The sequence below is a fragment of the Macroventuria anomochaeta genome (assembly GCF_010093625.1).
Source record: "Macroventuria anomochaeta strain CBS 525.71 unplaced genomic scaffold BU25scaffold_51, whole genome shotgun sequence".
NCBI lineage: Eukaryota > Fungi > Ascomycota > Dothideomycetes > Pleosporales > Didymellaceae > Macroventuria > Macroventuria anomochaeta.
Window position 1 is genome coordinate 64,215 of NW_022985412.1, and position 27,997 is coordinate 92,211.

The 27,997-nt window shown below is 54.1% G+C and overlaps 12 protein-coding genes across 12 annotated transcripts; 5 read left to right on the top strand and 7 right to left on the bottom strand.

Moving 5' to 3' along the window:
* The first annotated feature begins 612 nt into the window (after positions 1 to 612).
* Positions 613 to 1,570, top strand: BU25DRAFT_378919 (uncharacterized protein). The gene is made up of 2 exons (XM_033704184.1): positions 613 to 852; positions 929 to 1,570. The coding sequence occupies exons 1-2, from the start codon at positions 702 to 704 to the stop codon at positions 1,495 to 1,497; spliced, it is 720 nt and encodes a 239-aa protein (XP_033555966.1). The 5' UTR covers positions 613 to 701; the 3' UTR covers positions 1,498 to 1,570.
* A 311-nt stretch (positions 1,571 to 1,881) lies between these two features.
* Positions 1,882 to 3,571, bottom strand: BU25DRAFT_482234 (uncharacterized protein; the record flags this gene model as incomplete). The annotated part of the gene is made up of 2 exons (XM_033711125.1): positions 2,910 to 3,571; positions 1,882 to 2,753 (listed from the first exon to the last, which is right to left on the bottom strand). The coding sequence occupies exons 1-2, from the start codon at positions 3,406 to 3,408 to the stop codon at positions 1,882 to 1,884; spliced, it is 1,371 nt and encodes a 456-aa protein (XP_033555967.1). The 5' UTR covers positions 3,409 to 3,571.
* Positions 3,572 to 3,865: 294 nt separating this feature from the next.
* Positions 3,866 to 6,117, bottom strand: BU25DRAFT_443566 (uncharacterized protein; the record flags this gene model as incomplete). The annotated part of the gene is made up of 3 exons (XM_033709368.1): positions 3,866 to 5,026; positions 5,173 to 5,189; positions 5,382 to 6,117. The coding sequence occupies 3 exons, from the start codon at positions 6,115 to 6,117 to the stop codon at positions 3,878 to 3,880; spliced, it is 1,902 nt and encodes a 633-aa protein (XP_033555968.1). The 3' UTR covers positions 3,866 to 3,877.
* An 87-nt stretch (positions 6,118 to 6,204) lies between these two features.
* On the bottom strand, positions 6,205 to 6,538 carry BU25DRAFT_230630 (uncharacterized protein). The gene has a single exon (XM_033701414.1). The coding sequence runs from the start codon at positions 6,463 to 6,465 to the stop codon at positions 6,292 to 6,294; it is 174 nt and encodes a 57-aa protein (XP_033555969.1). The 5' UTR covers positions 6,466 to 6,538; the 3' UTR covers positions 6,205 to 6,291.
* Positions 6,539 to 6,624: 86 nt separating this feature from the next.
* On the top strand, positions 6,625 to 10,359 carry BU25DRAFT_230635 (catalytic subunit DNA polymeras-like protein delta). Its single transcript, XM_033701415.1, has 3 exons — positions 6,625 to 7,135; positions 7,189 to 9,383; positions 9,434 to 10,359. The coding sequence occupies exons 1-3, from the start codon at positions 6,749 to 6,751 to the stop codon at positions 10,191 to 10,193; spliced, it is 3,342 nt and encodes a 1,113-aa protein (XP_033555970.1). The 5' UTR covers positions 6,625 to 6,748; the 3' UTR covers positions 10,194 to 10,359.
* BU25DRAFT_230657 (PQ-loop-domain-containing protein) lies at positions 10,359 to 12,483 on the bottom strand. Its single transcript, XM_033701416.1, has 2 exons — positions 12,303 to 12,483; positions 10,359 to 12,067 (listed from the first exon to the last, which is right to left on the bottom strand). Exon 2 carries the CDS (start codon positions 12,043 to 12,045, stop codon positions 10,525 to 10,527), a length of 1,521 nt encoding a protein of 506 aa, XP_033555971.1. The 5' UTR covers positions 12,046 to 12,067; positions 12,303 to 12,483; the 3' UTR covers positions 10,359 to 10,524.
* Positions 12,484 to 12,729: 246 nt separating this feature from the next.
* On the bottom strand, positions 12,730 to 13,942 carry BU25DRAFT_443568 (uncharacterized protein; the record flags this gene model as incomplete). Its single annotated transcript, XM_033709369.1, has 2 exons — positions 12,730 to 13,607; positions 13,822 to 13,942. The coding sequence occupies 2 exons, from the start codon at positions 13,940 to 13,942 to the stop codon at positions 13,225 to 13,227; spliced, it is 504 nt and encodes a 167-aa protein (XP_033555972.1). The 3' UTR covers positions 12,730 to 13,224.
* A 220-nt stretch (positions 13,943 to 14,162) lies between these two features.
* On the bottom strand, positions 14,163 to 16,568 carry BU25DRAFT_415792 (FAD/NAD(P)-binding domain-containing protein). The gene is made up of 3 exons (XM_033707618.1): positions 16,082 to 16,568; positions 15,671 to 16,009; positions 14,163 to 15,611 (listed from the first exon to the last, which is right to left on the bottom strand). The coding sequence occupies exons 1-3, from the start codon at positions 16,437 to 16,439 to the stop codon at positions 14,566 to 14,568; spliced, it is 1,743 nt and encodes a 580-aa protein (XP_033555973.1). The 5' UTR covers positions 16,440 to 16,568; the 3' UTR covers positions 14,163 to 14,565.
* A 1,226-nt stretch (positions 16,569 to 17,794) lies between these two features.
* On the top strand, positions 17,795 to 18,197 carry BU25DRAFT_310178 (DUF427-domain-containing protein; the record flags this gene model as incomplete). The annotated part of the gene is made up of 2 exons (XM_033702121.1): positions 17,795 to 17,875; positions 17,994 to 18,197. Coding segments are annotated over 2 exons (285 nt in total), but the record flags the coding sequence as incomplete, so codon positions are not given.
* A 3,813-nt stretch (positions 18,198 to 22,010) lies between these two features.
* On the bottom strand, positions 22,011 to 24,070 carry BU25DRAFT_403782 (Bystin-domain-containing protein). Its single transcript, XM_033705092.1, has 2 exons — positions 23,045 to 24,070; positions 22,011 to 22,996 (listed from the first exon to the last, which is right to left on the bottom strand). The coding sequence occupies exons 1-2, from the start codon at positions 23,652 to 23,654 to the stop codon at positions 22,119 to 22,121; spliced, it is 1,488 nt and encodes a 495-aa protein (XP_033555975.1). The 5' UTR covers positions 23,655 to 24,070; the 3' UTR covers positions 22,011 to 22,118.
* BU25DRAFT_403786 (uncharacterized protein) lies at positions 23,951 to 26,006 on the top strand. The gene has a single exon (XM_033705093.1). It carries the CDS (start codon positions 23,975 to 23,977, stop codon positions 25,751 to 25,753), a length of 1,779 nt encoding a protein of 592 aa, XP_033555976.1. The 5' UTR covers positions 23,951 to 23,974; the 3' UTR covers positions 25,754 to 26,006.
* Positions 26,007 to 26,286: 280 nt separating this feature from the next.
* Positions 26,287 to 27,930, top strand: BU25DRAFT_353680 (dopa decarboxylase-like protein; the record flags this gene model as incomplete). Its single annotated transcript, XM_033703469.1, has 2 exons — positions 26,287 to 26,335; positions 26,393 to 27,930. The coding sequence occupies 2 exons, from the start codon at positions 26,287 to 26,289 to the stop codon at positions 27,928 to 27,930; spliced, it is 1,587 nt and encodes a 528-aa protein (XP_033555977.1).
* Between the last annotated feature and the right edge of the window lie 67 nt (positions 27,931 to 27,997).

A 27,997-nucleotide genomic window follows, 5' to 3' on the forward strand; every position in this document is an offset into this window, starting at 1 on the left:
CAATTAGAGCTAGAAAAAGCTACCCAGAAGGAGCTACAACACAACCAGAAGCTACTACGAGAAAAGCAGCAGCAGCAGAAGCGTGAGGCACGGGCGAGGGAGAAGGTTGAGCGTGACCAGAGGCGCGCGGAGGAGCGCGCTCAAATCGATGCACGCAAAGCAGAGAGAGAGCGTCAAAAATGCAATAAAATTGAGGCCAGAAAAAGTAGTCAATTGCCTAATCGAGGCAAGTGCAAGGTCTCAAAATCTACTGCCTCCAAGAGGCAGAGGCGTGGTGCTGCTGCTGCTCGTAGTCGTGCAGTAGTACCCAGCGAGGCTCCAGTGGCTCCAACTACAACCACCCGCCGCGGCCGCACCTCAACACTGCCAGCACGTTTTGTATGAGCAATAATCATCGCATAGGCCTGTAGATTAATCCACCAAAAAATCTGGCGATAATAACTATTGTATGTGGCTCTACAGCCTCATTTTTGTGAGGCCTATTGACTAGCCGAGGTGCGCGTTGCGAGAACATGCGCGTTGCGCGCACAGACACGGTAGCTGGGGTTCGCTTGGCGTCGGCTAGACATAAGCCAACGAACCGTCATCGGAGGACCCTGAACGACGAGCGTAGTAACGAGTGCCGTGGGTCCTCAACTTTCTATACCTGCGCTGGTGTTTGTACTACACCTGGAGTGTGCGACCTCTGATTTCTTGACAGAATGGCAGGCGTTTCCATACGCAAGTCTATTCGGTGGCTCCCGCAAAACGCACACGAACCCACCTCCACAGTGGTGCTCAGTTCCGCAGGGAGAAAGTTCGTCGATATTCGGATCTTGAACTCCCTGGATAAAGATGCGGAAGATCAACCTGGTATGGTTATCATGCTGCATTGCTGCTGAATGTGCGCTGCAGCATCTTGAAATCTCGAGCTGACCGCCGCAAGCAGAAATACTAGACTCAAGTCGATTAGACTGGGCTATTGCCGGAACGTCTTCATCGATCGCAGTACCTGATCGCGGCCCAGATGTAAGACTTTCAACGTTTAGGCATTGGATTGATTCACGAACTCTCGACCTAGCCTCAGCAACAGATGAGGGGATGATGTTCCCTATGGAGACCGATGGAGAGGATGAGCTGGTGTTAGAAATTGGAAAGATGGTTAACCCCAAGACTGGCTTACTGACGGATTATGAAGAGGTCTGGATTGAAAAGGCAGCCGAATCTGTACCCAGTGACGATGGATGCCAGATCGTAGTCCTGGAATATGATGGTCCGAGTTCTGATCGCCGGGGCAGTATTGTCAGAGTCGGAAGGCTTTGCCAAGGGTTACTGAGAATCAAGGACCAAATAACTGCCGAGCGCTGGGAATGGAATGAGGGAAAAGGATGGTGGCGGAGCAAGGCGATCGGTAATGGGTCCGCTTTACCATGTCAGAAGGTCCTTGAATCGTTGCCTAGCGATACCGTCGAACACGAGGGGATCTCTTGGACCTTAGTTGAATGTAGTCAGATCTGATACTTGTTTTCACTCCTGACTATGCTGAGCTCCTGTGCGGCTGCCTTTCATACCTCAACAACTCAGACATCCCAATTCGCAAAGTATCTAGCCCTCTAGCCTCAATAGTCGCACAGAATTTCCCTCAAGCATACCCTACGCGTTCTCGTCGTTTCCAGGAAAGGGCCTTCAAAAAAAGCCCTGTAGGTTACACTTACACCATGCCACTTCTTTCCATCCACCTCCAGCAGTACTACAAGCGTACGACCAAGGCCATCCCAGGAACGCTTGAAAAAACAGGGACAAAATATAAGCGTTGCAGCGGGACTGCAAACACCCAAACCTGTCTACATCATCTATAGACAGATGATTGTTAAGATTCTATAAATCTACTCTCTAGGTCTACTACTGAACAGAGGTAGTAGCAAATTTCGCGTTTTCCGCTGCTATGTCCTGTGAAGCACCCGATACCAGTACAGATACGCAATTGCTGCTAACAACGGGATTGCAACAAGCCAGAACACCCACGATTCTGCCTGATCTGGTAAGAAATTCCCACTCGTGGAGAAGATACTTGCCACTGTAGACAAAGGAATGAACAGCATTGTCAGCACTGTGGTGCGGGAGAGGCTTTGCGCATTTCCACTTGATGCGTAGATAGCTGTTTGCGAAAGCATCGATTGTTTCTGCAACGACGGCAGTCAATTTCTTGATTGTTTGCCAGCCATTCCTTTCCCACTGCGGTCGCGATCGTTCAAAGGAATTGAGGCCAAGCGCTATGATGTTGTCTTCCATCTCGCGGGCAAAAACCTTGACAGCCGCTTGAGAGCCGACAATGAAGTCAAAGAACTCACTGCTCCAGCTCGAGTAGCTGTTCTTGGAGAAGCTAGCAAGATAGTCTTGGCGCATGATCTGCGGCACGGTATCGCTTTTTTGAATGTCGAGGAGATTCAGATAACGACGTCGAAGATATGCTATAGATATTGATATGACCAGTTTGCGGGAGAAGTCGGTAGCGCTCAGCGGATCAAAGGTCATGACCACATTGGAATCAACCTGCTGAAATGCATGCATTGTGTCATCGAACATCGAGCTGTACCCTGCCGTTGCAGTCCATGCTGCCCATTGCGAGTAGTCTTCCGGCAGCTCCTGCCGCATCTCTATCTCGAGATAGAGGAATCGTTTTGGCATGGATGGTTCGTTGACCAACGCTGTTCGAAGTGGATAAGACACTCCAGTTTCCAAGCATCTAACTTGGGTTCCAGGTGCAGGATCGACTAGGAGAACCGCATCCCAGGATCCATCGTTTCGTGTGTAACTGTTTCAGAACGACACAACGTGATGGCTTTTTGCTTCGTCGTAAACTCGACCATTGCGATCATAAGTAAATAGATGCCGACTGACCCTTGAGTCAAATGCGAAGATGTTCGCACTGTGACCTGACGGAGCATCCACTTCGACTCTGTTCGACGTCGCGTAGCGCAAACGGAAGTGTGGTAGCGTACATCTCCGAAACGGGTTTCGATAAATGAAAGTTAATGAGCAAGGGTCGTTCCAATGACCTGCGAAGAAGCTTGGTGGTATCCGTAGGTGGCTACCCAATGCTAGTATGTGGTTACGCGGTAGGTCTTCCAAGATGAAAAGTCTGCGACGGGCCGGTGTTCCATCGGCCGCTGTGAGCGGCAGAGGTGGTGAGTTTGTAAGGTAGGATTCCAACTTTGTGGCGGTGGTGAAGGACGTTATTTGACGACTCTGAGGGTTTGTGAAGTCTATAGCAGCGCATCTTCCGTGCTCCTGCTCTCCTAAAGATTGACCGACCAGAGACTTGACGAATCTCGGAAAATAGGGCTGCACTTGATGCTGGATTAAACTAGAGTACCTTGTCTTCTGTTCTTCTGAGATTGATGGGACAAGACTGCTCTGGTTGAGCATGGTGCTAGGAAGTTCTGATTGCCCCTGTCCATCGGAACCGGTCAGACAGTACGCTTAGGTGAAGCTCCACGACTGGCGCGTTCGGGTTTTCGAAGGCGTGCGAGAGAAGAGCAGGGTTCAGATTCAGAATGCAAGCAGTTTTCCGGTATACATACAGCTCTGTACAGCACGTCCACACGTTCGAGAACTCCTTTCGTACGTTTCGCCAATCCACACTTTTCACAGTGTACGAAGTATACACAATGAAGGCAACACGCGATCTGATTGGTTTTCGCATCGTCGGAGGAACCCTGAACTAGGATAGTAATGAAGCGATGTCCGCAGTAGGTGTGGCTGAAACGTAGGATTCAGTGCTTACTCCTGTGCGCCTTGTCTGTTTGAGGTAAATTGGAACAGTGCAAAGGACAGCAGCGTACTGGTACTTTCCAGTTAATTGAGACGAAGAAACAAAAGTGTAGTATCTGGAGACTTAGTCTTCCAACCTCAATATTCGCACCGCATTGTCACCAAGTACGCCCTGAGCCTTGTCGTTATTTCCACCGAGTGACTTCGAGATAGCCCCGTAGTTGGCATTGACACTATGCCACTCTTTCGCATCCTCCTCCAGCGGTGGGAAGAAGGGGTGATCCGTACCAAACAGCAACCTATCAGCTCCGGAAGCCTCCACTGCCGCATTTAGTCCGACTTCCGAATAGATGACTGCATCAAGGTAGATGTTCGTCTTGAGGATATCCCATACATCACGGCGATTTTGAGTCTTGCCGTGCGCCTTCAGATGTCCATCGTGTAAAATGCAGCTCTCGATCCTGCCAGCCAAGAAAGGCAGTGTACCCCCAGAATGTGCGAGCAGGACATTCAGGCCTGAGAATCGATCCCATACACCACTCAGCAGCATCCTCGTCACTGCAATTGTAGTCTCGAGCGGGAATCCCAACGCCAAAGGCAACACATGGCCATACTCGCTTGCCCGGGGTCCGTACACAGACGAGGGCAGACCGTAGTGAGGGTGAAGGAAGATGAGTTGGTTGTGTTTCTGCAGTGCAGCATATACGGGATCGAGTCTTGTGTCATCGAGACCTGAGCCGAGTCCCGAAGTCCCGAGGATGACACCGCGCGCGTACTTTAGCGTTGACAGGCGTTCGATTTCCTTGACGATGATGTCTGTGTCGCTTGAAAGAGGGAGGGTGCCGAAGAAGTATAGTCGCCCAGGGTACAGCCCACACTGCTCATTGACATCGTCGTTGATTTCGACAGCTTTCTGCCCTGCTTCTTCTGCGGATAGGAAGTCTAGCCATGGATTTGCGAGTGAGATGACACTCTTGTCGATTCTGTGCTGGTCCATGAATGCGATCTTCTTGGCAATGTCGAAGTACTCCGGGCCAATGGGGCGGCCGCGCGATGTTGATGGAGTGGAAGGGTCATCTTCGCCGGGGAGAATGATGAGGCGTGAGGAGTCGGGCGCGTCGGGGAAGGTGCGGACGTAAGGGACTTCTGTGCGCGATCGCAAGAGGTCCATGTACTTTGGAGGGTAGACGTGGGTGTGAATATCGACTATGGGCGCCATGGTGATAATACAGGGCGCTTGAGCGTCAAACGTGTTGTATGAAATGATTATGGTCTCCAAAACTTGAATTCGAGCTGTTTTTTCCAGAACGAGAGAGGCGTTAAGAAGGGTTGAGTGTACGTTAACAGGGAATGTGTTTATCGTGAAGCTTGAACCCTGGCGGGGTAGCTCCACACGAAAGCCGCCCCACTTCATTCCACCACGTTCATCATCCCACCTTCCCTAACAAGCATGGAGCTATGGGGCAAGCGGGTAACGGAGATGCCCGCAGATATCTGGCCACATCTAGTCATCATGTTGGGAAGCCTTGCATTCGTAAATGAGTTGGCAATGCGATGTCTTGAACTCATTCGATTGGACATGTAGGACCGGATTCCGAGCCTTGATGGCGTTGTATGCTCTTAAGCACCAGTTCGTAGGAAGACGTTTGGTGGCTTGTCCCAGTCTTTGAACTCGTCGTCGACTTCGAACACGATGTCTCCCTCGCCTTCATCCTTGAAACCCAGCTTCCTGTAGACTGCTCTTCCCATGGCGCTTCCTTCCGTTGTGCACTCCAAGTTCCCTCTCCTCTTCGCCTCCTCCAAACCCCACTGTACAAGCTTGCCGGCAACGCCCCGTCGTTGGTATGCTGGGTCGACAGCACAGAGATCCAAGGTAAAGATGGCGGGTGGGCTGTTGCGATCTTTCTGTTGAGCAACCTCCATGATGTACGAAATGCGCCTCTTCCACAGTGACTTGAACACCTGGTCTGCAAAGCGCTTGTTCGTATCATCTAGCTTTGCCAATGCCTCGGCCATGTCGCCTGTGAACTTGTCTCCATAGCCTTCGACTTCAGAAAACTGCTGCCAGATGGCCATGCCTACGACTCTTCGCTGTCCAGGGTTCTCCGGGTCAGGTAATGTAGCTTTGAGATAAACCTTGTTGGGTTGGCCGTCCTTGTTGGTAGTCCCGGACTTCCAGCGCTTGATCATGCCTTCGGCGTGACCAGCCTGTCCTTCTTCGGTGTCCCATCCTGGGTTCATGAGGATCCATACAGCGTCCTTTGCTTGACGGCCGAAAGCTTCTGATACACAGTAGTTGGCTTGTCTGATGTCCTGCTCAGTTTCGACGGGCGCAATGACGATGTCATCCTGGTTGGTGGCCATGTTGCTGATTTGTACGGCTGTGCAGAAGACGTTCTTGTTTGTGAGAGGAAAGTTGAAGTAAGTACCTGATGTGCCTATTTGCGTTGGTATTTGCTCAGGCAGACCTTAGCGAGTGGACCAGGCTCGGCCTTCTATTAGCTAACAGAATGCATCGAGAGCGATGAGTGCGTGGGATTAAATGGTGCGAGTCGTCTCAAAGTCATTGTCCAGAGAGATCAACGAACTGTTTCTACGATTGAGTTGGCACGAAACTATACGTCTGCGATGTGTAACGTAGGAAGTGAAGAGCGACACGTTGAAAACTGTGGCCTTGGCGTTTCCAAGCCTATCGCACTGCGAGAGCGACATCGAGAAATTTCCCTGGGCAGATGACTCCTGGGAAACTCAGTCTGACAGCAAGTGGATCGCTCGCAGTCAGATGTTGAGGAAAGTTGTGGTTGGCGTGAGTGCCCATTTACACGTACAAGGGTGTCGCGCACGGGCATGACGCGGTCGCGCCTTCCGCGTTCTCACGTCGCCCTAAGGTGGTACTTTCCGCATCTTCTCCACAACGCATCAACGCGCCCACAACAACACAGCAATACATCCTTTGATGTTGCTTGTGTGCTGACAACTTCTCACATCACGGAAAATGGTTGGTCCTGTAACGAACACGCCGGCAAAGCGAGCCCTCGCTGAAGCCTCGAACAACCGCGTAAACGCATCGCCCCGTTCCGCAAAGAAGCTCAAACTCGAGAATGGCACCACCACAAGAGGGCCACTGGCCAAAAAGGTCAATGGGTCGTTCAACTCGAGCCAGCCGGGACCGAGTCAGTTCGAGAACACGCTGGAGCAGATGACCCAGGACATCGAAGCCCTGAAGACGAAGAACGCAGAGAAGGACCAGCAGTGGAAGCGACCGCCGCTACCGAAGGACTTCAGCGAGATGACTTCGAAGGTCGTCTTTCAGCAGATCGAAGCTGAGGAGAGTGTGCTTAACGGAGGGAAACCAGCTGTCAAGCTGTTTGGTGTGACGGAGGTAAGTCGCGTTCTTGCTCTGCAAAAGACCAGGTACTGACACTGCACTTGCAGACTGGCCACTCAGTCCTTCTCCATGTCACCGGATTTCTTCACTACTTCTACGTCGCCGCACCGATCAACTTCCATAAGGAGGACTGCAAGCCATACCAGATCTTCCTCGAGAGCGAATGCCAGAAGCAGTTCAACCAGCACTCAGCCGTCATTGCCTCGGTTCAAATGTGCATGAGGGAGAACATCCTTCGCTTCCAGGGCAACCAAAAGAGCCCGTACCTCAAGATCACCGTCAACGACCCCAAGATGATCAACCGCGTACGGATGATGGTACAGAAGGGTAATGCCAACTACAAGAGGCTTTGGCCGGCCCGAGAAGATGGCATCCTTACCTTTGATAACATTACCTACGTACTGAGGTTTATGATCGACACAAAGATCGCCGGTATGTCGTGGGTAGAAGCACCTGCTGGGAAGTACAAGCTCTTGCACCCACGGGACCAACACTCCAATTGTCAGATTGAGGCGCAAATACATTATGCCGACCTTATCGCTCACCAGTCAGAAGGCGAATGGGCGAAGTCGGCTCCACTCCGCATCCTCTCCTTCGACATCGAATGCGCTGGCCGCAAAGGTGTCTTCCCGGAGGCGAACGTCGACCCTGTCATCCAGATCGCGAACGTTGTTACACGAAATGGTGAAGAGAAGCCCTTCGTAAGGAATGTCTTCAGTCTGGACACAGTCAGCCCCATCGTGGCCACGCAGGTCTTTTCTTTTGCCGACGAAGGTGACATGTTGATGAAGTGGCGCGACTTCGTTGAGGAAGTTGATCCAGATGTGATCATTGGGTACAATATTGCCAACTTCGACTTCCCATACTTACTGGACCGTGCAAAGCACCTCAAGCTTGCAAAATTCCCTTACTGGTCACGGCTCAAGACTGTACAATCCAAGGTGGAAAGCTCGACCTTTTCGAGTAAGCAGCTTGGAAGCCGAGACACCAAGACTACTAATACAAACGGTCGTATTCAGCTCGATCTGCTTCAGCTAATTCAGCGCGATCACCAGTTGCGAAGTTACACACTCAACTCTGTTAGCGCCCATTTTCTGAAAGAGCAAAAGGAGGATGTGCACCACAGCATGATTACAGAATTGTTCAATGGTGACCCTAACTCTCGACGGAGACTGGCGGTGTACTGCCTGAAGGATGCCTATCTGCCACAGCGACTCCTGGATAAGCTCATGTGTCTGGTCAACTACACTGAGATGGCCAGGGTCACCGGTGTACCTTTCAACTACCTGCTTGCTCGAGGTCAACAGATTAGGTTCGTCAGCCAGCTGTTCCGAAAAGCCCTTGATCATCAACTCGTTTGTCCGGATCTGCCGAACCAAGGCGACAGTGGTGATCCATACGAAGGTGCGACCGTCATTGAACCGAAGCGTGGATATTACAAGCAGCCAGTCGCTACACTCGATTTCGCTTCGCTGTATCCGAGTATCATGCAAGCACACAACCTCTGTTATACAACCTGGCTCGACAGGGCGACCGTGGAGAAACTCAAAATGAAGAAAGACGAGGACTACATCGTTACACCGAATGGCGATATGTTCTGCACTGTGAAGACACGCAAGGGTCTGCTTTCACAGATTCTTGAAGAGCTGCTGGGTGCCCGTAAAAGGGCTAAGAAGGAGCTAGCCATTGAGACAGACCCCTTCAAGAAGGCTGTGTTGAACGGTCGCCAGCTGGCTTTGAAGGTCAGTGCCAACTCTGTGTATGGCCTCACGGGTGCTACGAACGGCAAGTTGCCTTGTCTGGCAATTGCAAGTAGTACGACCAGTTTCGGCCGTCAAATGATTGAGAAGACTAAGGAAGAAGTTGAAGCGAAGTACACCATCGCAAATGGCTACAGTCACGATGCGGAAGTCATCTACGGTGACACTGATTCCGTCATGGTCAAATTCGGCACCTCTGAACTGCCGGAAGCTATGAAGCTGGGCGAGGAGGCAGCAGAGTACGTGTCTTCAAAGTTCATCAAGCCCATCAAGCTCGAGTTCGAGAAGGTCTATTTTCCTTATCTGCTCATCAACAAGAAGCGTTACGCTGGTCTTTATTGGACGAATCCGAACAAGTGGGACAAGATGGACACGAAAGGCATCGAGACGGTTCGTCGCGACAACTGTCGCCTTGTGCAAACAGTCATCGAAACATCACTACGCATGTTGCTGATAGATCAAGACCCTGACGGTGCGCAAGAGTAAGTTGAGCAATTCACGACCATCACAAGTTCTTACTAACACAATCCAGGTTCGTGAAGGACACTATCTCGGACCTCTTGCAAAACAAGATTGATATGTCAAACCTTGTCATCACCAAGGCGCTGACAAAACAAGAAGACAAAGAAGGCAAAGGTGGCTACGCCAACAAACAAGCACACGTCGAGCTCGCCGAACGAATGAAGAAGCGCGACGCAGGTTCTGCTCCAGCTCTCGGTGATCGTGTTGCCTATGTCATGGTCAAGGGCGCCAGCGGCTCGAAAAACTACGAGAAATCCGAAGATCCTATGTGGGTGCTCGAGAACAATCTGCCTATCGACACCCGATACTACCTCGACAATCAGTTGGCCAAACCACTCGGTAGAATTTTCGAGCCTATTCTTGGTGAGAAGAAAGCGAACTCCCTCCTCACGGGCGAACACACTCGAGCCATCTCTGTTGCAGCACCCACGATGGGTGGACTGATGAAGTTCGCAAAGAAGACGCAAACATGCATGGGGTGCAAAAAGCCGCTTACTGCAGCGCATGAGAAGGAGGGCGCTGTCTGTGAGAATTGCCGGCCGCGCATTGGTGAGCTATATCAAAAGACGCTGAGCAAGGTTAGTGAGCTGGAGGTTCGCTTTTCGAGACTCTGGACACAATGTCAGCGGTGCCAGGGCAGTATCCACTGCGAAGTCATCTGCGCAAGTAGAGATTGCCCTATTTTCTACATGCGCATGAAGGCGAGAAAGGATGTCGAAGATGCAGGAAAGGAGATGCTGCGCTTTGATAAAGATGCTGCGCTCTGGTAGTGTTGCGTATGTGAAGAGGAAGAGGATTATATGGCGTTTTGTTGCATGGGCACCAACTGGTGTACTGTCGATAGGATACGATGCATGCTACTGTACTTTGTTATAATGATGCATACCTTCAGTTCGTACAGCCTCTACACGGCGCTCTATCGTATTTCATACTATGCCATATATCATATCTCATACTATGCCATATATCATATATCTCATGCTGGAACTCAAAGGTGTCAATCAAAGGACGCAAAAAAGGATGACCTTAACGCCAGCTCCGTTATGCTTCATGACCCGAAAAATGCAATGCAACTCCACCTCTTCCCCCTTTAGACCTCTTCTATCTTGGACTCGAAAGCGCCCCATAACTCCTCGGACTCGCATGTCTAGATGTCCCCAACAACGCCCTCGCCTCGTCCAACGCCCCTCCCGCACCTCGAATCGGTATACTCTGACTCCTGCTGCCCTCAGTACTCGCCGGACTTAGATTGCGTGGTGTCGGTGTCTGCGCAGGCGTTGTCGCTCTGCTAACAGACGGTGTCGCAGCGACACTAACCGCAGGCGCCCATCCGCGCATCCACCCGCTCACCCTCCTCCAATGGAGTTTCCTCCGCTTCGGAACCCCGTGGTCGTCAACCGTCACGATGATCTCGTCGTCCCGCAGGATGGGTCGGCCGCGTGCATCTTTCAGCTCCCCATCCCCGAAATACACGAATTGCAGACCGACTGCTGCGTCCATGAGCAACACGCCTGCAGCGCCGAGGAAGAAAGGAAGTGCGCGCAGGATCCATTCTGTGCGCTTGGTGCCTTCTTCGGTCCATCCGCTGTGCGGTGGGAAGTCCTGCCACGCTGAAGGGTTGGTCAGGAGCGAGGTGCTGTAGAACAGGTTCCCGAAGAACGCTGCTGCGAAGAGCGAGGGAGATAGGCCGGCGGTGCTGCGGCGGACTTGGTTCTTGTAGAGCTGTGGGAGTCGGCTGCCGAGGTAGAGAAATGTGCTTGACCAGGAGAAGAACTTGCCCAGCAACTCTCGCGTTGTCATTCCTGTGTCGCCAGATGCGGAGAGCGTGGAGATAGGAGACGGGCTGGTGGGATGTGCGACTGTGCCATGCGAGAGGACGGCGAAGATCATGCTGATGTAGAGCACGGTTTTGGGCGAGGGAAAAGGGGAGGACGAGGCTGCTACGCGCGGGATGTTGCGGTTTGTTGGCGTTCCTGGGGCTTCTAGCAATTGAGGGCCTCCCATGGGGGATACTGGGTATGACTCCTTGACGCCGCTGGTTGAGCGCGCAAAGTTGGGGATTCGGAATGCGTCGAGCGGGGCTGAGTGCTGGACTTCCATGTCTTTCTTATCTGACTTCGTGTCTGTTGGTTCTGGCGTCTTCCCCTTCGAGACTTGCTGCATGCCACTACTTCCGTTTCCGTTATCGTTCTCTCCGCTCTTCCAGCGTCCCCAGATTGGTCGCAGAGGTCTTCCATGGTGCAGGAGCTCGTACCAAACCCACTGCCCCGTCAGTCCACAGTCTACAAGTACGTAATACCCAGCAATGACGATCTGCCAAGTCGCTTGTCCCGTAAACAGACAACCTAGGAGGTTGGTCAGATCGCCCAGCAGCCACTCCGTGAGGAAGTATACGCTAAGCCCGGAAGTCGACTTGAGCTTGTGGTTCTTGTATATCTGGGGCAGCTGTGCAAACAGCCATGATATGATACTGCATGTGCCGAGGAGGGTCGATATGAGGGCGAGGTAGGATGGTATGCAGGTGTGGAAGGTTATGGATAGGGCTTGGAGAAACTCGTCGGCGGGCTCGCAGTGCGGTGGTAGTGAGGGTTGGTCGATCTGAGGTGGTCGGTAGGGCAGCATGACGCCGCAAGTTCGGTTCGAACTGTTTGTATGTGAGGAATGAAGGATCCAGTCGTTCTTTCTTCCTTTGTTGTTTGGGAGTGTTGCGACTTGGAAGGTGGTCAGGTGCTGTTTCGCGGTGGCGCGTGGGTACAGCCACGAGGGCGCAGTTGTGACCCGGAGTTCAGCGACGCGAGTTGTCTATGATAAAGGATCCAAGACCTTAGAGATCCAATACCTGAGGTCTGGCGGGGTGTTCTCGACGTTCACGAACTCACTGGGCGGTGACGTCGGCCTCGGCTCTAACGTAGATAAGACTCGCTCGAAGATACGCGACACTACCCAACGCGCGACAGTAGAAGAGGTCGCAAAGTGCAGTCAAAGAAAGAAATAAGCCCAGTGTATGAGAGAGGAAGAGAAGTCGTCAATCATTAGCAGTAATTGAGACGGCAGCGCAAAGCGTAGCGGAGTCATCAATACCAGCATCAGTCAACCACACCCACACACAGACCAGACGATCCCCAGGCTCGGACAACCCGATATGAAGTAAAGCGCGCCATGCGGTAAACGGCGGGCTCCAAGGCACTGGTTGGCGATACACGGTGCGACAAGCCTGGGCGGTACAGGCGGACAATCCCACCCGTAATGTAACATCGAAGATAAATGATAAGAGATAAGCGGCGCCGCTTTGTCTACACGCGATCACCTCCCGCCGCTTATGGCTTGGCGGGGTCTCACTCTTCCCCCGGAATCTGCACCACGTGCTGTGAGGAGGCAGCAATTATTCATCTATTACTACGCGAGTCGATTTGTATGCAGGCGAGATACGCGGAGAGCAGTGATGCGCACAGCAGGGTGCTCGAGCATGCAGGGAAACCTGCCCCGCCTCCGTCATCGGCATTCATACAACTACTAATAAACACCACTAAGGCGGCAGCACAGCTCCAAAACGTAAGGAAAACGCGAGCGACTGCAGAAACATGTCACATGGACACTTGGCACGGGACGAGGTCTGGGTGATTGTCACGAGAAACATACCGTCCCGAGTTCGAGCATGATGATCACTAGTATACAGAAGGGCTGCGTGTGCTGGCCTTTTTGTGGTCTTCCCGGCGATTACACGGTATCAGCGTTCTCATCGACCCTCGAGTACGCGTGCTTCTGAGCCTTCCATCGTGGACTGCGACTCGGCAGCAGCGCTCATAGGTCTCGATACGCACTGCTGGACATTCTAAAGTAGTTCTTGAAGCCAACGATACCAGCCGTCATCGCCCCATACCCTCCCAGACGGTTGCCCCAGCTCGTTCCTGCCTGACCCACGGCCAGCTCAGCCAAATCGTACACCAGACATCCGCCGAAGATCCAGTCGCTCACGCTCGCCGCAGCTGCGAAACCAACCCCAGTCGCGATTTGGACGAGGCCTGAAGGTGGGACGTCGCGGTAGTAGGCCGCTGATGTGTTGTGCAGGAGATCGAGCACGCCGATGCCCGCGAACGTCTTTGCGACGATGTATGAGAAGAAGTTGGGCGTCGAGCGGCGATTGAGTGGTTCGAGGGCTGTCGCGATGTAGCCTAGCTGTGCCACTGTGTTAACAAGTACGAAGTTGTTGGAGGTTTCGAGGTCGTTCGAGTTCTAGAAGAACATCCATGCTGGATTCGTCAGTATCTAGCTGGGGGTGGTTTGCGCATGCCCAACGTAAAGCTTCAGGCATTCGGGGCATGGAAAGGCGAGGTAAGACGTAATCCCGATGCAAAAGTTCCTCCAGACTATAAGCCTAGGCAAATTTATTCATCGTACTCCGATCTGCTGATGTTCCTTCCTGCTTCCACAACTTCCACAGCCAAGCGAGCTGGAACAGCTGCTGCGAAAAGAAGAAGCCCGCAATCGCATACGGGTATGGAGAGAACACCACGCCCATCATCACCGTCGGGATGCAGTGCAACTCGGTCGCCGATTTGCAAGCTCAAAGGCGGGCATTGTTGTTGGCTGAAGATCTTTGAGTGGTAGATAGGCTCATGATGTCTATAGTGCTCTCACATGGTTTACGGAAGGCCATGTCGAGCAAGACCGGCGATGTCACATGGCTGTGATCGTGGTTGCGCGCGAAAGATGATGTTTTCGAGAATTGTGGTATTGAAAAGATTGGGACGTTAGGAGAGATGTGAGCGACACGCATGTGTCGTTGCTGTCATCATGATTGCAACTGCAGGCGTAGCCGCGGGAATACAATGGCGACTGCCACCTCGAAAAGAGGAAGGGAACGTGGTTGCAGTGCGATCGATTCAGGCTGTGATGGGTTTCGAATAGTAATGCATTGCAATGCGAATGTCTGTTTCGTGACTTTCTCCTCCAACTAGGACATACAAAAAGAATCTATCAACCCGCTCGCAAACCCACAGAACGCCTTAGCTCTTCCCAAGATCATTCAGACCGGACCCAGTATTACAGTGATACAATACAGAGGGGGTAGTCGCTGGGGAGGGTGATGGTGGTATATAGACAACGGTGGAACTTTTAGGGAAACTCAAAGGAGGGAAGGGTTTAGACACGCGACACGTCGCGACCAAAGACTTTAGCCTTGACCCAGTCCATGAGCACCAGGATCCTGTTGCGGGTGCTGAAGCACATGCTGAGGTAGGCGCTGCGCCAGAAGAAGTAGGTGATGGTACCGCCGGAAGCGATGTTGCCAGAGAACCATGAGATATCGGCGACGGCCTTCTCGGAACCAATGTAAGCGAGCGAACCCTGATGAGAGTACTCGAAGGGGTTGACGCCCTTCATCCTCCTCAGCCTCTTCTGCAGGTCCTTGATCTCCTCGAAAGCCTTGTTGCGGGCCTCGGCGTTGGGCGCCTTCTCCTGGACCTCGGACAGCTCAGTCAGCTTGGTCTCGATCTCCTCGGATTTGGCCATCTGGTTGAACATGCGAGCAAGGAAAGCACCTTCCTGAGCGGCGACCTGGGCAGTAGGGGCGTAGTTGGCGACGGCGCAGTCACCGACAGCCCAGACGTTCTCGGTGCCCTTGACAACGAGGTACTCGTTGACGGCGAGACCACGGCGGGAGTCCTTCTGAGCCGGGATCTGGTTGATCAAGTCCTTGACGAGCGGTCGCAGAGCGTTGCCGGTGGCCCAGACGAGAAGGCCGTAGGGGATCCTCTCGAGCTGCTTCTTGCCATCAGGACCCGTTGACTCAGCCTCGATGTACTTGTCTGTGACGTTCTTGACCATGGTCTTTGTGCGGATGTCGATGGTCTCCTCCTTGAACGTCTTCTCGGTGTAGTCGATGAGCTGCTTCGAGAACATGGGCAAAACGTTGGGGAGGGCCTCGACGAGGGTGACGTGGAACTTCTCTTGAATTTCGGGGATCCACTTCTTCAGGTCGGAGTGGAAGAAGTCCTGGAGCTCACCAGCGAACTCCACACCGGTGGGTCCTCCACCAACGACGACCATGTGCAGCAGACGCTGGCGCTCCTCCTCAGACTGGTCCTTGAAGGTGGCTGTCTCACAGCAGTCCATGATGCGGTTGCGGATGGCCTGGGCATCGCCGACCTCCTTCAAGAACAGGCCGTGCTCGCGGACACCGGGGATACCTGTTGCACCAGATTAGCCAGGTCGCGTGTCGGGCTCATGCATGACATGTATGACATACCGAAAGTCGCGTTCTCAGCACCCACACCGACAACGAGCATGTCGAAGGAGACCTGAGTCTGGGAGACGTCTCCCTTGATGGGCGACTCATCGTTGACGTACACGATGCGCTTCTCGTAGTCGATTTTGGTGGCCTCGGCTTCGTAGTACTTGACGGCGGCCTTCTTGTGGCGCAGGAAGTTGCGGATGGGCTCCATGATGGAGCGGTGCTCGATCGTGCCGACGGTGCACGAGGGGAGGAGCGGGGTGAAGAGGAAGTAGTTGCGCGGCGAGACGACGATGACATTGTAGTTCTCCGTGTCGAGCTTCTTGAGGAGGGAGACGGAGCCCCATCCGGTACCTGCGCGCGCCCGTCAGCTATCATCATCCCAGTCATCCATTGCAACAATTGCAACATCGCTTCAAGACATACCGAGGACGACGAGCGTCTTCTTGGTCGGGTCGGGCGGCGGCTGGTCGACGGGGTTGCGCGTCTCGTAGATGCCGTAGCCAACATATGCGAGGCCTGCAACGGCGGACACCCAGGTGAGGCGCCACGTCCAGCGCAAGATTCTGAAGCCGCCCTTCTTGACCTGCTGCTTGCCGGGGGTCAAGTTGCTCTGCTGGCGGAAGCTCTGGCGCAGGGCAATCTGGGACTGGACGGGACGCGGTGTCCAGCGCGCTCTGCTGCCGATCAAGGACGGGCGCTGTGTGCTGTAGGCGCGGCGGCCAGCCAGCTGGGCCTGCGAGAGGAGGTTCGCCGCAGCGAAGGGCCGCATGGTGGGAGCCATTGAGCTGTGGAGCGCTTCACAGGTGCACGCGGCGATGCAGCCTTGTTGATAGCTGATGCTGGAGAGGCGGGCGGAGGTGGTGGGAGGTGCGCAGTCCCCACCGAAGCCCGTGAAAACTACTTTTTCTTTGCGATGACGAGCAGCAGCTTGCCGAGCGCGCAGACAGGGATGCACTCTGCGCCCCAAGATAAGCTCGTTTCCAATTAAAGCCCGTTCTTTCGCATCCGCCGGGACCGTGTGCACAAGTCACGCTTGTGTCGAGGCGCTTGCACGCCTCGAGGTGCCTTGCTCCCGCGCGTTATCTTCAAGTCGCACTGCTCGCTATCCCCCCCGTGTTGCTCGTCGCGACACAGCACCAGTCCCAATTGCGTGCATTCCATCGCTCAACACATGCTCTGGACATGTCTCAGCTCAACCAGTCCCTTGCGCTCGGCGTCGGCGCCGGTCCGCTATGGATCCCTTCACACATCGGACAACAGGCGACCGCTAGTCCGGTGGGTGTACGGACAGTCATCCTTTTACGCGCACCATCCACGCGACCCTTTCACCCTTGCAGTTCGGTCCGTCTGATGCGCTGAGGCTCAAACATGCATATATGCTCCGCTGTAATCCTAGCTCAGACGCGCCGCCGGCCTGGCACTCACCAAATCTTGGAACATCGAATTGCAATCTACCAAGGCGATGCACAATGTGCCTTCTAGATTCTCTGCTGTCTTGCCGTGCTCGACGCGAGCAGGCAGAATGTCCTGTGCAATCTTGTAATGCTGGAGCGTCAGTCGAGCTTCGGCGCGGCACCGCACCGAGCGTTTGAATGAACCCTTCGAACGATCTCAAAATATCCTGAGCAACATCTACGAGCACCCATCTTGACTTCTCTCTGCAGCTGTTTCATCAGAAAATCGAGATTGGCTTCCGTACCATTGGATGCCCCGCGTGTAGCGCTCTCGGCCACTCAATTACCAGTAGCGTACATCTCTCGGTGCTCTCGCTGATGCTGGCCCGAACTCGGATCTCATGAAGCCTTGCCCGCACCATCTCCGTGCAACACCGAACGCTCTATCGATCACCCCACACCTCACACCTTGTCGCGAGCGCGAAACCACGACCATAAAGAATGCCAAAGCTTCACATCAATGCAATGATCCGGAACCTGCCTATTGACGTTGTCACTGTGGTCCAGGGCACCCAGAGAAATTCAAAAGATAGGTTCTCGAGAGATGCATGATGACAACCGTCACATAGCTCTTATCGATAACATGTACTCCGCATTCAGTGATGACAACCACAAGCATCACAGCTCGGAAGCCTGAGACAATCTCTTTGCCTTGCATATACAATCTCACAAGCCATCCAACATGCCCCAGGCCACAGCAACAGTCAACGGCGTCGAAGTCGCCCGAACCTCCACTTGGGAGGTAGTTGACGGAAACATCTACGTACGCTCACCTCCACCGGACTCCTCCTTGTACACGCCATCATGGCTTGCTCAGTCAACCCCCCTTCCCCGTGAACTGAATGCCAGCGGACTTCGTTATATTAACATCCGACCCGCAGTTCCCGCCCGACTCAGTAACCAAATCACACTTCACCCCAACCTCAACCAGCACCTACTGCCCTTACAAAGGCGAGGCATCCTACTACACCGTCACAACAAACAAAACCGAAATCCAGGACGCGGCGTGGTACTATCCGGAGCCGCTGCCGAAGATGGAGAAGATCAGAAACCATGTCGCGTTCTATAAGACCAAGGGGGATATTGTCATTGGCGTTGAGGAGTAGGCTGATCGCAGGAGTTATATCACTCTGTCTGGTCGGCGGCATCGGCTTCAACGCTATTAGGAAGAAGGCCTCAAGGCGAAGGATGTGATGCAATATCCATCAATGCAATTCGCTACCTGTGTCCTTGTCTCTCCAATTGTCCTGCAATCCTCCTCTCTGTCACCACGAACTGAGGCCTCGGGATGCAACCCAAGAACAACCACTTCTTGTCGACAGGCTGCGAAACAGGTTCTCATGCGTGTTTTTGTACTTCTACATGCGTCATCACGTCACGACTTAGCGCACTTCTGCAGTAGCACTCGAGGCCAAGACGCAGGGTCTGCGGACCAACTGGAAGATCCAGTCACAAGAAGCCAACCGAGTTGACGAGACGCGGTCGACCGAAAAGTGAAGACAGAAGATCTGGTAAGATACCCTCAAAGCGACTATTCCAGCCTGTTCCGACTGAATGCAGGTCCTGGAAGCAGTCTCTTTTTGGCCAAGCGAGGGAGGCGGCCGTTGCTGAACGAGGGCGCGGTGGCGGAGAAGTGTACAATCGTAAAGGCCGTGCTTGAGCTCTGAGACGCCTAGTTCAACCGAACGGTGACCTTGCGAAGCTCCATGACATGATTGTCCTCCACCAAGTGGTAAGCCAAGGAGATGGCGTTTGAGGTCTCGCATCCGCACTTGCATTGGGGGACTGCTCTTGACAGTGATGCGAGAAAGGTCGCGAGGAGTTCGTCAGTCTTGTTTGATCCGCTTGGTTGCTGGACAGCGCTCTTCGTCCAGCGGAACCTCGTCAGAGGCAATCCCCAGAAATTGTATACGGGTATGTCAAGCTCTGGAAACGCTTGGAAGATTCCAAGAAAGGTGTTGAGGGCATCTGAGTCTCGTGAGAGATGCCTGCCAAGCATTCCCGTATTCGTGCCTCGATCTCAATACCTGTCCTCTCAATGCCCGGCTGCGGAAATGCTCTGAATCTGTGCCTGATATCTTTGAATCGCTTCATATACTTGGTGTGTGCTCTCTTTACGCAGAGCCAATAGAACATCTCTCAGTGATGCTACTGCTGTGACGAGTTTCAGCTGCGTGCCTGTCGCCTGGTCGCAGTTGGCGCACTTTCGAGAAGGAGACACGTCAAAACCTTCAATGAGTGATGTCCATCCCTGCTTGAAAGCCGCCTCATCCTAGAAACACGGCCCATCGCTAGATGCCCTGGACCAGGTCGGCGCGCGATATCCGCTTGCAGGAAATTTCCAGGGTGATCGGTAGCGCGAGTGCCAGAGGAGGTCCCGCTATAGGTCTGATTTCCAGAGACCGAATATGTAGACATCGTCAACTATGTCTCTGAAGGCTCCCGCAAGCCCTTCCATCACTGGCAGCTTGTCTTCAGACGAAGACAGATTTCTTCCAGTGTACGTCTCAACAAATTTGTACCAGCTCGAGTAGCAGTCCTAATTCTCGTCGGCGCTGGAAGCTTGTACCCAGGATACGTCTTGCCGCATTCTTGCGACTGTCGCATGACAGTATCGATGCTGTCGACTGAGAGGGGAACCTTTTCCGTGCCTGTGGCTTCTGTCCATTGTTGGCATCCTTCTTCAAACTTCCTCATACGGACGCGCACGTACCTGACGAGGATTGAAACGAAATGCCGTACGACAGTGGTGCTTTCCAGTTGCCGTCCTTGAAAAGAACGCCCACTTGAATAGTATGCGGTTCCCGGCTTCTGTACATCAAGAGCATGGATCGATCTTCCATGGATGCTCTCAGAATGATATGCACTCTTCCCTTCTCACGCTCGGACCTCCTCTTGAGCTTTTGACATTTAGCAGTAAGCTGGTTCTAATGAAGGTGCCAAAACCGCAGCCATCAGCGGCCTGTTTCTGCATATCAGGGAAAGCCAGGTATGTGTCTTGATACTCTTGGTGTATGTTGTGCTCGGCGATGACTTGACTGTACAAGCCGCTTTCGGCGTGTACATCAGAGAGCGTCCTGATTTGGAATCTTGCGCACAATGTATGAATTTCGCTGGTTGGGCATGCTTGAAATATAAGGTGAGCATTGATAGCAAGCCATGCTCGGGCAGGGTTCCAGCTTGGTAAGAGTCGATATTGTCTTTCGGTATGTAAGAATCCAACAGATTGGTACTCATATTGTACTTGAACCCTCGGCGACCGGTATCAATGAAATACTGTGGTATCCCGTGCGGAAACTCTTTCGGCCCGCTCAGATCCAGCGCACTTCCAGAGCACTCGGTCGAAAGCAAAATGCAGAATCCGGGGCGCCAGCGCGCGTTCCTGAAAGATCCAGCCTCGAGGAGCCAGCCATGTTGATGTGGCGCGATCGGCCCAAAAGTGAGGGTCGAAGATCTGGTAGATTCCTGTGAGCCGACCTGTCCAGCCCGGTTCCGACAAAGCGTGGCTCTTGCAAAAAATCCTTCTTGGCCAAGCTAGGCAAATTGTCCTTGCTAGATGAGGATGCGGCGGCAGAGAGGTTCAGGAATGAGTTGCTGTACACTTGGTCCACGCTGCCACGTCATCGTCCTGACTGATGCAGAGAGAGTCGATCTAGAGAAAGGGAGTGTCGAGCTTCTCCGCCATGTCAATAGCACCTTGAAAGCATGCTGGTAATCAATCCCTAGAAATCCCTTTTTTGGTTCGTGTCTGATAGTTGTTCCGCACTGGTCGGTAGATAGGTCGCTGGTCTGACCCCAGAGGTGGCTGAGCATAGCGTAACGGTGGCCCTCTGGAGCGACTCCCGTTGTCTCGATGAGTCGATAATGCTTACGGCCGTCAACCCCAACATCTGCTTCGACCCTGAGTAGACGAGTAGGGAGAAACGACGATGACTGATCAGCGTGAAGCGCCCTCGAGCATGACTTGTGGCGCTCTCCGTTGGCACAATCGGCCAACTAAGCGCACACCCACTTCTACAGTAACTTTGAATTGTCCTGCGGATCAGCGGTGGCTTGTTCGGCTGATGGGTAGAGATCGTTGAGAGAGAGCGTTAATAGTCTCTCGCGATCTTCGTATCAGGCAATCAGAATCAGCGCCAGTACTCAGCTCAATCGAACCAGTGGGACTCACTAGTTTTCCTGAGATGAATCGCCTTTCGTCCACTTCATAAATCATGGGCGAGTTGATGGCGAAATCGAACGCGAGCACCACTTCGCCACCGGATCGGCTCCCCTAGACATCAGAAGTTCTGCCACGCCCGGCCGAGTCACTGCGCAGTTCAACCACCCTGAAGTGAGTACCCGAACCGATGAGAGCATGAATCAAATGCCTGATCAGGAACTCCTGTCCAAGAATCTACCCAGGTATAATACCGGCAGCCTATTGCTCCCGGTGTTTTCCCCTTTCGAACAAGTGCCGCTATAGCTCGCTGCACGTGCGACAACCATTGCGCGCCGAATCGCACAGCCCATCGATCTCGTCGTAGTGCGTTCGGAGAGAAGGCTACCGTCGCAGGTTGGATAGGAACACTGTGGAATCAGCTAACCACTCAATGTTAGTTTCTTTTGACAATCAGTGAACCCTTGTGACTGGTTGAATGATGAGCCACTTCAACAAGCGCTTACGTTGCAATGGATGCAAACGCGAGGGAGGTACCTATACGAGTGGGCCGTGTGGCGGTCTCGCAGTCGCGTCCTCTGTAGGCCGTGTTAGCGCAGTGGAAACAACGAGCTGGAGAAGAGAAGTCATGGACGAGAGCCAGTGCTGGAGGGCAGCAAGTTGTTAAACAGACTCGTTCAGATTGGGTAGTCACCAGCCAGTCTTCCGCCACGAGGCGAGACCTACCGAGCAAGAGGGAAATCGGGAAGATTGCAGGTCCGATGAACCAGGACTAAATTCGAGGGTATTGCTTTTCCATCTAAAACGCCGTCCAATGCACATGATCTCGTCATCTCGAGTAGAACACTTATCCCATAACCATGGTGTCGTCTCCATCCATGCCAACCGCAGCTGCGGGCTCAGCAACGACACCCCGCCCTCTACCCTCGAGCAACTCTCGTCGAACCTCTGGGCTGATGCCCTTGTGCCCTCTTGTCAGGAGGAGATCGAGCAGCGCCTCACGCTGGTCTTCTGTGATGTCGTTCCTGTACCTCTGTGCGAAGGCAAGCAGACACTGATGCCAGATGACCGGTAGCTTTCCCGTGCCACCCAAGTCGCCAGCTACAGACTCAGTGTCCATTGCATCCGCAGAGCTTGCGCCGACGGCGCGGAAGCGTAGGAAGTGGAACACTAAAGCATCGATGACCTTGAAGGGGAGCGCATACTTCTTCTCCAGCAATGTCTTGATGAAGATGTTGCACGGCCCGGCGGCATCAGGGTCGCTTGACATCTGCTCGGCTGCGATCTCACACAGCCGGTGCAGCGCAGCAGCAGAGTGGAGAACGGGGACGGAGACCTTTGCGACGACTGATGCGACGATTGTTGCTTCGCGCTGTGTGCAGCGGCTCTCGGTAAGCATGGGGAAGACGATGCCCTTGAAGAACGCACTGGGCTTGTACAACGCCTTCTTCAGCGCGTTGTACAAGTGTACATTCAGCTTCTGTGTCTCGGCGATGTGCGACTGGACGGCAGGCAGCAGAACGGTGTTGAGGAAGATTTGAGCGTTGTAGGGTTTCGAGGAGATGAAGATTCGGGTGGCCGCGTACATAGAGTTCGGCGTCCAGTTCTCGGGTCGCGTGATGGCGAGGAGGGTCTCCCAGGCGGGGATTGTGGGAAGGATCTTGAAGGGCTTGGGAAGCTTGCCGGCTTTGTAGCGGGAGAGGATGAGGCCGACTTTGCTGTATACTACACAATGTCAGCCGACGTTTGACGCGTGCTGCGAACTCGACATACCCTCAACGACCTTTGCTGGGAGCTCCACGGCATCCTCTGGTGCGCCGCCACCCATGATCTGTCTTGGCGCTTCTTGGTCACCTTCGCCAGCGCCGCCCTCGTGTGCGGCAATCTTCTCAAGAATGAGAGCTGCCAAATCTGTGCCGGGTCCTGATGGTGCCGTCTCTTGCCCGGGCCAGTGGATGGGGTTGTCGTCTGTGGGAATGAACTTGTTCCACGCCGCCAGGTCGTCTGCATCAATCTCGACTTCCTCGGCCTCTTCCTCGTCCTCGCCCCACGCCTCTTCGTCGTCGTCGTCGTCGAATTGGCCTGTGACATGCTCCTCGAGGTCGTCCTCGCCTAGCCGCTGCTCGAAATCGAATGCTGGGTTTGCGCGTTTTGGTGCGCCTCTCTGGCTCTCGCGCTCGTCCTCTTCCTCGAGCTCTCGTCCGATGTCCAAGATCTTGCGCGAGCTCTTTGCGTCTACATAGCGCTGCTCGTCTTCCTGGTCGGCCTTGTTGCGCTTGGTGCGCTTGGCCTTGTTCTTGTAGGCGTCGGACGGAAGGTACTCCTCAGCGAGAGGGTTGTGTCGCTGGCTCTGCAGGCCGGGCGACTTTGGTACTCTCGGCATGGTGGGCTTTCAATCGAAGCGATCGGGACTTGGTGGGCAGCTTTTCGCGGCAGCTGTCGCTTCGTGTACTAAAGTCCACGCCCGGCGCTATCGTCCAGGAAGGCTTCGATGGAGCAGTAGCGAAGTTCGCTGTGAGTCGGGCAGTCGCAAAAGTTTGGACCCCAACGGCAACAAAAAATCAGGCGGGGTTAGTGGACCCGAGGAAGGGGCCCGTGCAGATCGCCCTGCATCATCAGAGAGAGAGCTCCCGCGGTCAACAATCCTGGAAGAAGCCAACAACAGCAACAACACCAACAACACCAACAACACCAACAACCAGCATGGCGGAACCACAGCCCCCGTCGCGCTCGAACACGCCTACACTTGCGCCTCCGATGCGGCGACCACTCGAAGAAGACCATATTCCCGCCGTTTCGTCTCCGCTCAATCCCAACCCGAGCGGCGATGCGGCGGCGCGTTCACGACCGCGGGTGCCGCCACGCGAGCGCGAGCCGAGGGAGAAGCGCGAGACGCTCAAGAAGCGCGAGGCATCTGGAAACGCCCGTGCCAGTACACCCAATCCAAAAGCAAAGAAGGAGAAGCGCCCGTCCGCCGACTCGCCTATGCGATATTCGATCCCCGAGCCCAAAGCGGCAGACTACAACGCGCCCAAGGATGGCGTTTTCCTGTCGCGCGAGCCCAACCCGCTCTACGCGCCTGGTGGCGTTGCGGAGCTCAAGAAGCCGCAGGACTATGCTTGGAACAAGAAGGGCTACAGGTACACGCACTGTGTCGCAGATCCGCTCTTCAGGCACAAGCAGTACTACCGTCAGAGCGACTCCCGCCCCTATGGCCCTAGAATGAGCCACGAAGACTCGGACAAGTGGTTCTACTTCGATGACAGCGCCACCATTGTCTCTCAAGAAAAGGGCTGGCGCATGGGGAGAGGCAACGTCGTGGCAAGGGAGGGCCGCGTCTACTACGAAGTCAAGGTTTTGCGCGGCATACCAGCAGACGGCCCAAAGGACCCCGTCGACGCCAGGACGGGCGACACGAAGCCTGGACCACACGTCCGCGTGGGCTGGGCCAGGCGTGAAGCGCCGCTCGACGGACCTGTGGGCTTCGATGGCTACAGCTACGGCATCACAGACGCACGCTTTGAAGCCCAACACCGATCACGCGCCTCCAAGATCTTCAAGCCGCTGCCCAAAGGCGCAAAGAGCAAGCACATGAAAGCCAGGCCACCGCATGGCAAGCCTGTCCCTGTCGAGTACGTGACAGACCAGCACATCTCCGAGGGAGATGTCATAGGCCTGGAGATACAGCTGCCCTCGCTCTCCATGCACAGCAAAGTGGTCGAGGGTATCTACAACCCCGCCGTCGACCTCGGCGACGGTTTCGCCACAGCCAGCAACGCCGACCCTTTCGATCGCCCACTCGACATCATTCGCGACCGCATACCCGTGCCTTACAAGGGCAACTTCTATTTTGAGCAGCTCGATTACCAAGTCACGAAAATGGTCGAAGCGTACCACGACCGCGGCCCTGTACCCAAGATCCATCCCTCGCCGAATCACGAGGACGTCAGCCTTCGCTCGTTACCGCACTCGCATATCAAGGTCTACAAGAACGGGCAGGAGGTCGGTATCGCGTTCGAGAACCTCCTGGCTTTCTTACCTCCGGCGAGTGTACCCTCCGTCGAAGCTGTCAAGGCAGGTGCGCGAACGGGGTTCGACGACGGCATGGTCGGCTACCTACCTGCGATATCTGTCTTCAATGGTGGCATCGCACAAGTCAACATGGGTCCAGACTTCTGGTACCCACCTGAGGAGATCAGGAAGTACCAGCAGCACGATACGCAGATGGGCGGCACCGACTCGTCGGAGAAACCTGTACCTGAGGGCCGGAAACTACGTGCCATCGGTGAGCGTTACAAGGAGCAGATCGCCGAGGACGTCGTCTGGGATATCATCGATGAGGTCGACTTCTTCTCGCAGGATGGCGGATGGGAGTACAAGGGCGAAGCGCCGCAAGATGTCAAGGGAAGCGCCACGCCCAGGGCGCGTGGTTTCGCGAATCCAGACGAGAACCTGGGAGTTGAGGTTGGCAGGAGATACTGAGGTAGTCATGTATCTTCATGCTGCTGTAGGAGGTGGTGTAGGAGTGCAAAAGCGAATACCCATCGTTCTGACCTTGGATCATACAGTTTAGAGTCGAGTAACGGAAGATGGCTGTAGGCGGCTCGAGCCGCATGTAGCAGGGCCAACAGCAAAGTACCTGACTATGCGACCCCATCATCGGTCCACCATGCACTCGCACATTCTACGTCCGCGGGCACACGCCTATTTATATATAGCTGGGGTGCCGCTAGTCTTCTTCAAGTAATTGCGCCTCAAAGTGTCGCTGCAAAAGGTAACGCGTGATAACGTGCGCGGAACCGGAACCTACAAATTCAACGTTCCGGAATACCAGAACACGTTTTTACTTTGTCATTTTCACGCCCTAACATCGACCAGTCGAAGCTTGGATACCTTTCTCAAAGGTGGTTTATAGAGGAGGATAAAAGGACCTTTTCAGATCAATTGTCTCAATTCACAGCACCTTACATATTGCTCTTTTCTCGTTGCCAGTTACCCCCCCCCCCCCCCGCACCATGGACTCGAAACAATTTCGCGATGCGGCCAAGGGAGCCATTGACGAGAGTAAGTTCTCTTGAATTGCTTACTCACGCATGTGCAACGTCGTCTGACTGTCTACAGTCGCAGCATACTACGATAATATAGAGGAGAGACCCGTTTTGCCATCCGTCACTCCCGGATATCTGCGCCCTCTCATCCCTGACTCAGCACCAGAAGAAGGAGAGTCATGGGAAACCATCCAATCCGACATCGACCGTGTCATTATGCCGGGTCTGACACATTGGCAATCGCCAAAGTTCATGGCTTTTTTCCCATGCAATTCCTCCTTCCCGGCCATGCTTGGCGACATGTACTCTGGAGCTTTCAACGCAGCGGCCTTCAACTGGATCTGCTCGCCTGCAATCACAGAGCTAGAGACTGTGGTGATGGACTGGGTCGCTAAGTTGATTGCTCTGCCTGACGCTTTCTTGAGCCAGGGCGAGGGCGGTGGTATCATCCAAGGAACAGCCAGCGAAGTAATCGTCACCGCCGTAGTCGCAGCTCGCGAACGTGTCATTCGCAGACGCCTCAAGGACATGCCCGAAGGCGAGGAGAAGATGGATGCCGCAGCCGACCTCCGTGGCAAACTTGTAGCGATGGGCTCCGAGCACGCCCACTCTTCCACCCAGAAAGCCGCCATCATCGCCGGCACACGCTTCCGTACAGTATCCGCTCCCGCAGAAAACAACTACAGCGTCTCAGCAGCATCGCTAAGGAAGACCATTGAAGAATCAGAAGCGAAGGGCCTCATCCCGTTCTACTTCACCGCTACCATTGGCAGCACAGCAACCTGCGCCGTCGACGACCTCGCTGGTATCGCCGAGCTCGCTAAAGAATACCCGGATATCTGGATCCACGTCGACGCCGCCTACGCCGGCTCCGCACTCGTTTGCCCGGAGTACCAGCACCTCTGCCCACCGATCGCAGCATTCGACTCCTTCAACTTCAACCTGCACAAGTGGCTGCTCGTCAACTTCGACTGCAGCGCCTTCTTCATCAAGCGCCGCAAAGACCTCATCGACACATACTCCATCACACCGTCCTACCTGCGTAACGAATTCACAGAGGCCGGACTTGTCACAGACTACCGCGATTGGCAGATCCCACTCGGTCGCCGCTTCCGCTCGCTCAAAGTGTGGTTTGTCTTGCGCTCGTATGGCGTGAAAGGGTTGCAGGCTTTCATCCGCAATCACGTTCAGCTTGGCGTGTCCTTCGGACAGCAGATCAAGAGCCGGCCTGATCTGTTCAAGATCACAACGGAAGCTAGCTTCGGCCTGGTCACGTTCCAGGTCACGCCCAACCCGCCGACGCCCAGTGGTGGGAAGGCGGATAAGCCGAATCCAAGGCATGAGGCGTACACGAGTGACTTTACGCCGAGTGGGGAGGCGCAGTACAGAGATGATTGCAATCAGGTGACGAAGAGGGTGTATGAGAAGATCAATAGCCAAGGAGAATTTTACATCAGTAGTTCGGTGGTTTGTGGGACGTATATTATTCGCATTGTCAGTGCGAATACGGCGGCGGAGGAGAAGTATCTCAAGATGGTGTTTGATAGGCTTGTGGAAGCTGTTGAGGAGGAGAGGGGTGGGAAGCAGGCTGAGGACGCCAAGTCCGCTTAGGCAGCGAAAGGCCGGGAACCAAGAGTAGGAAATACACTAAGCAACATACAAACATGCTCACAAAGAA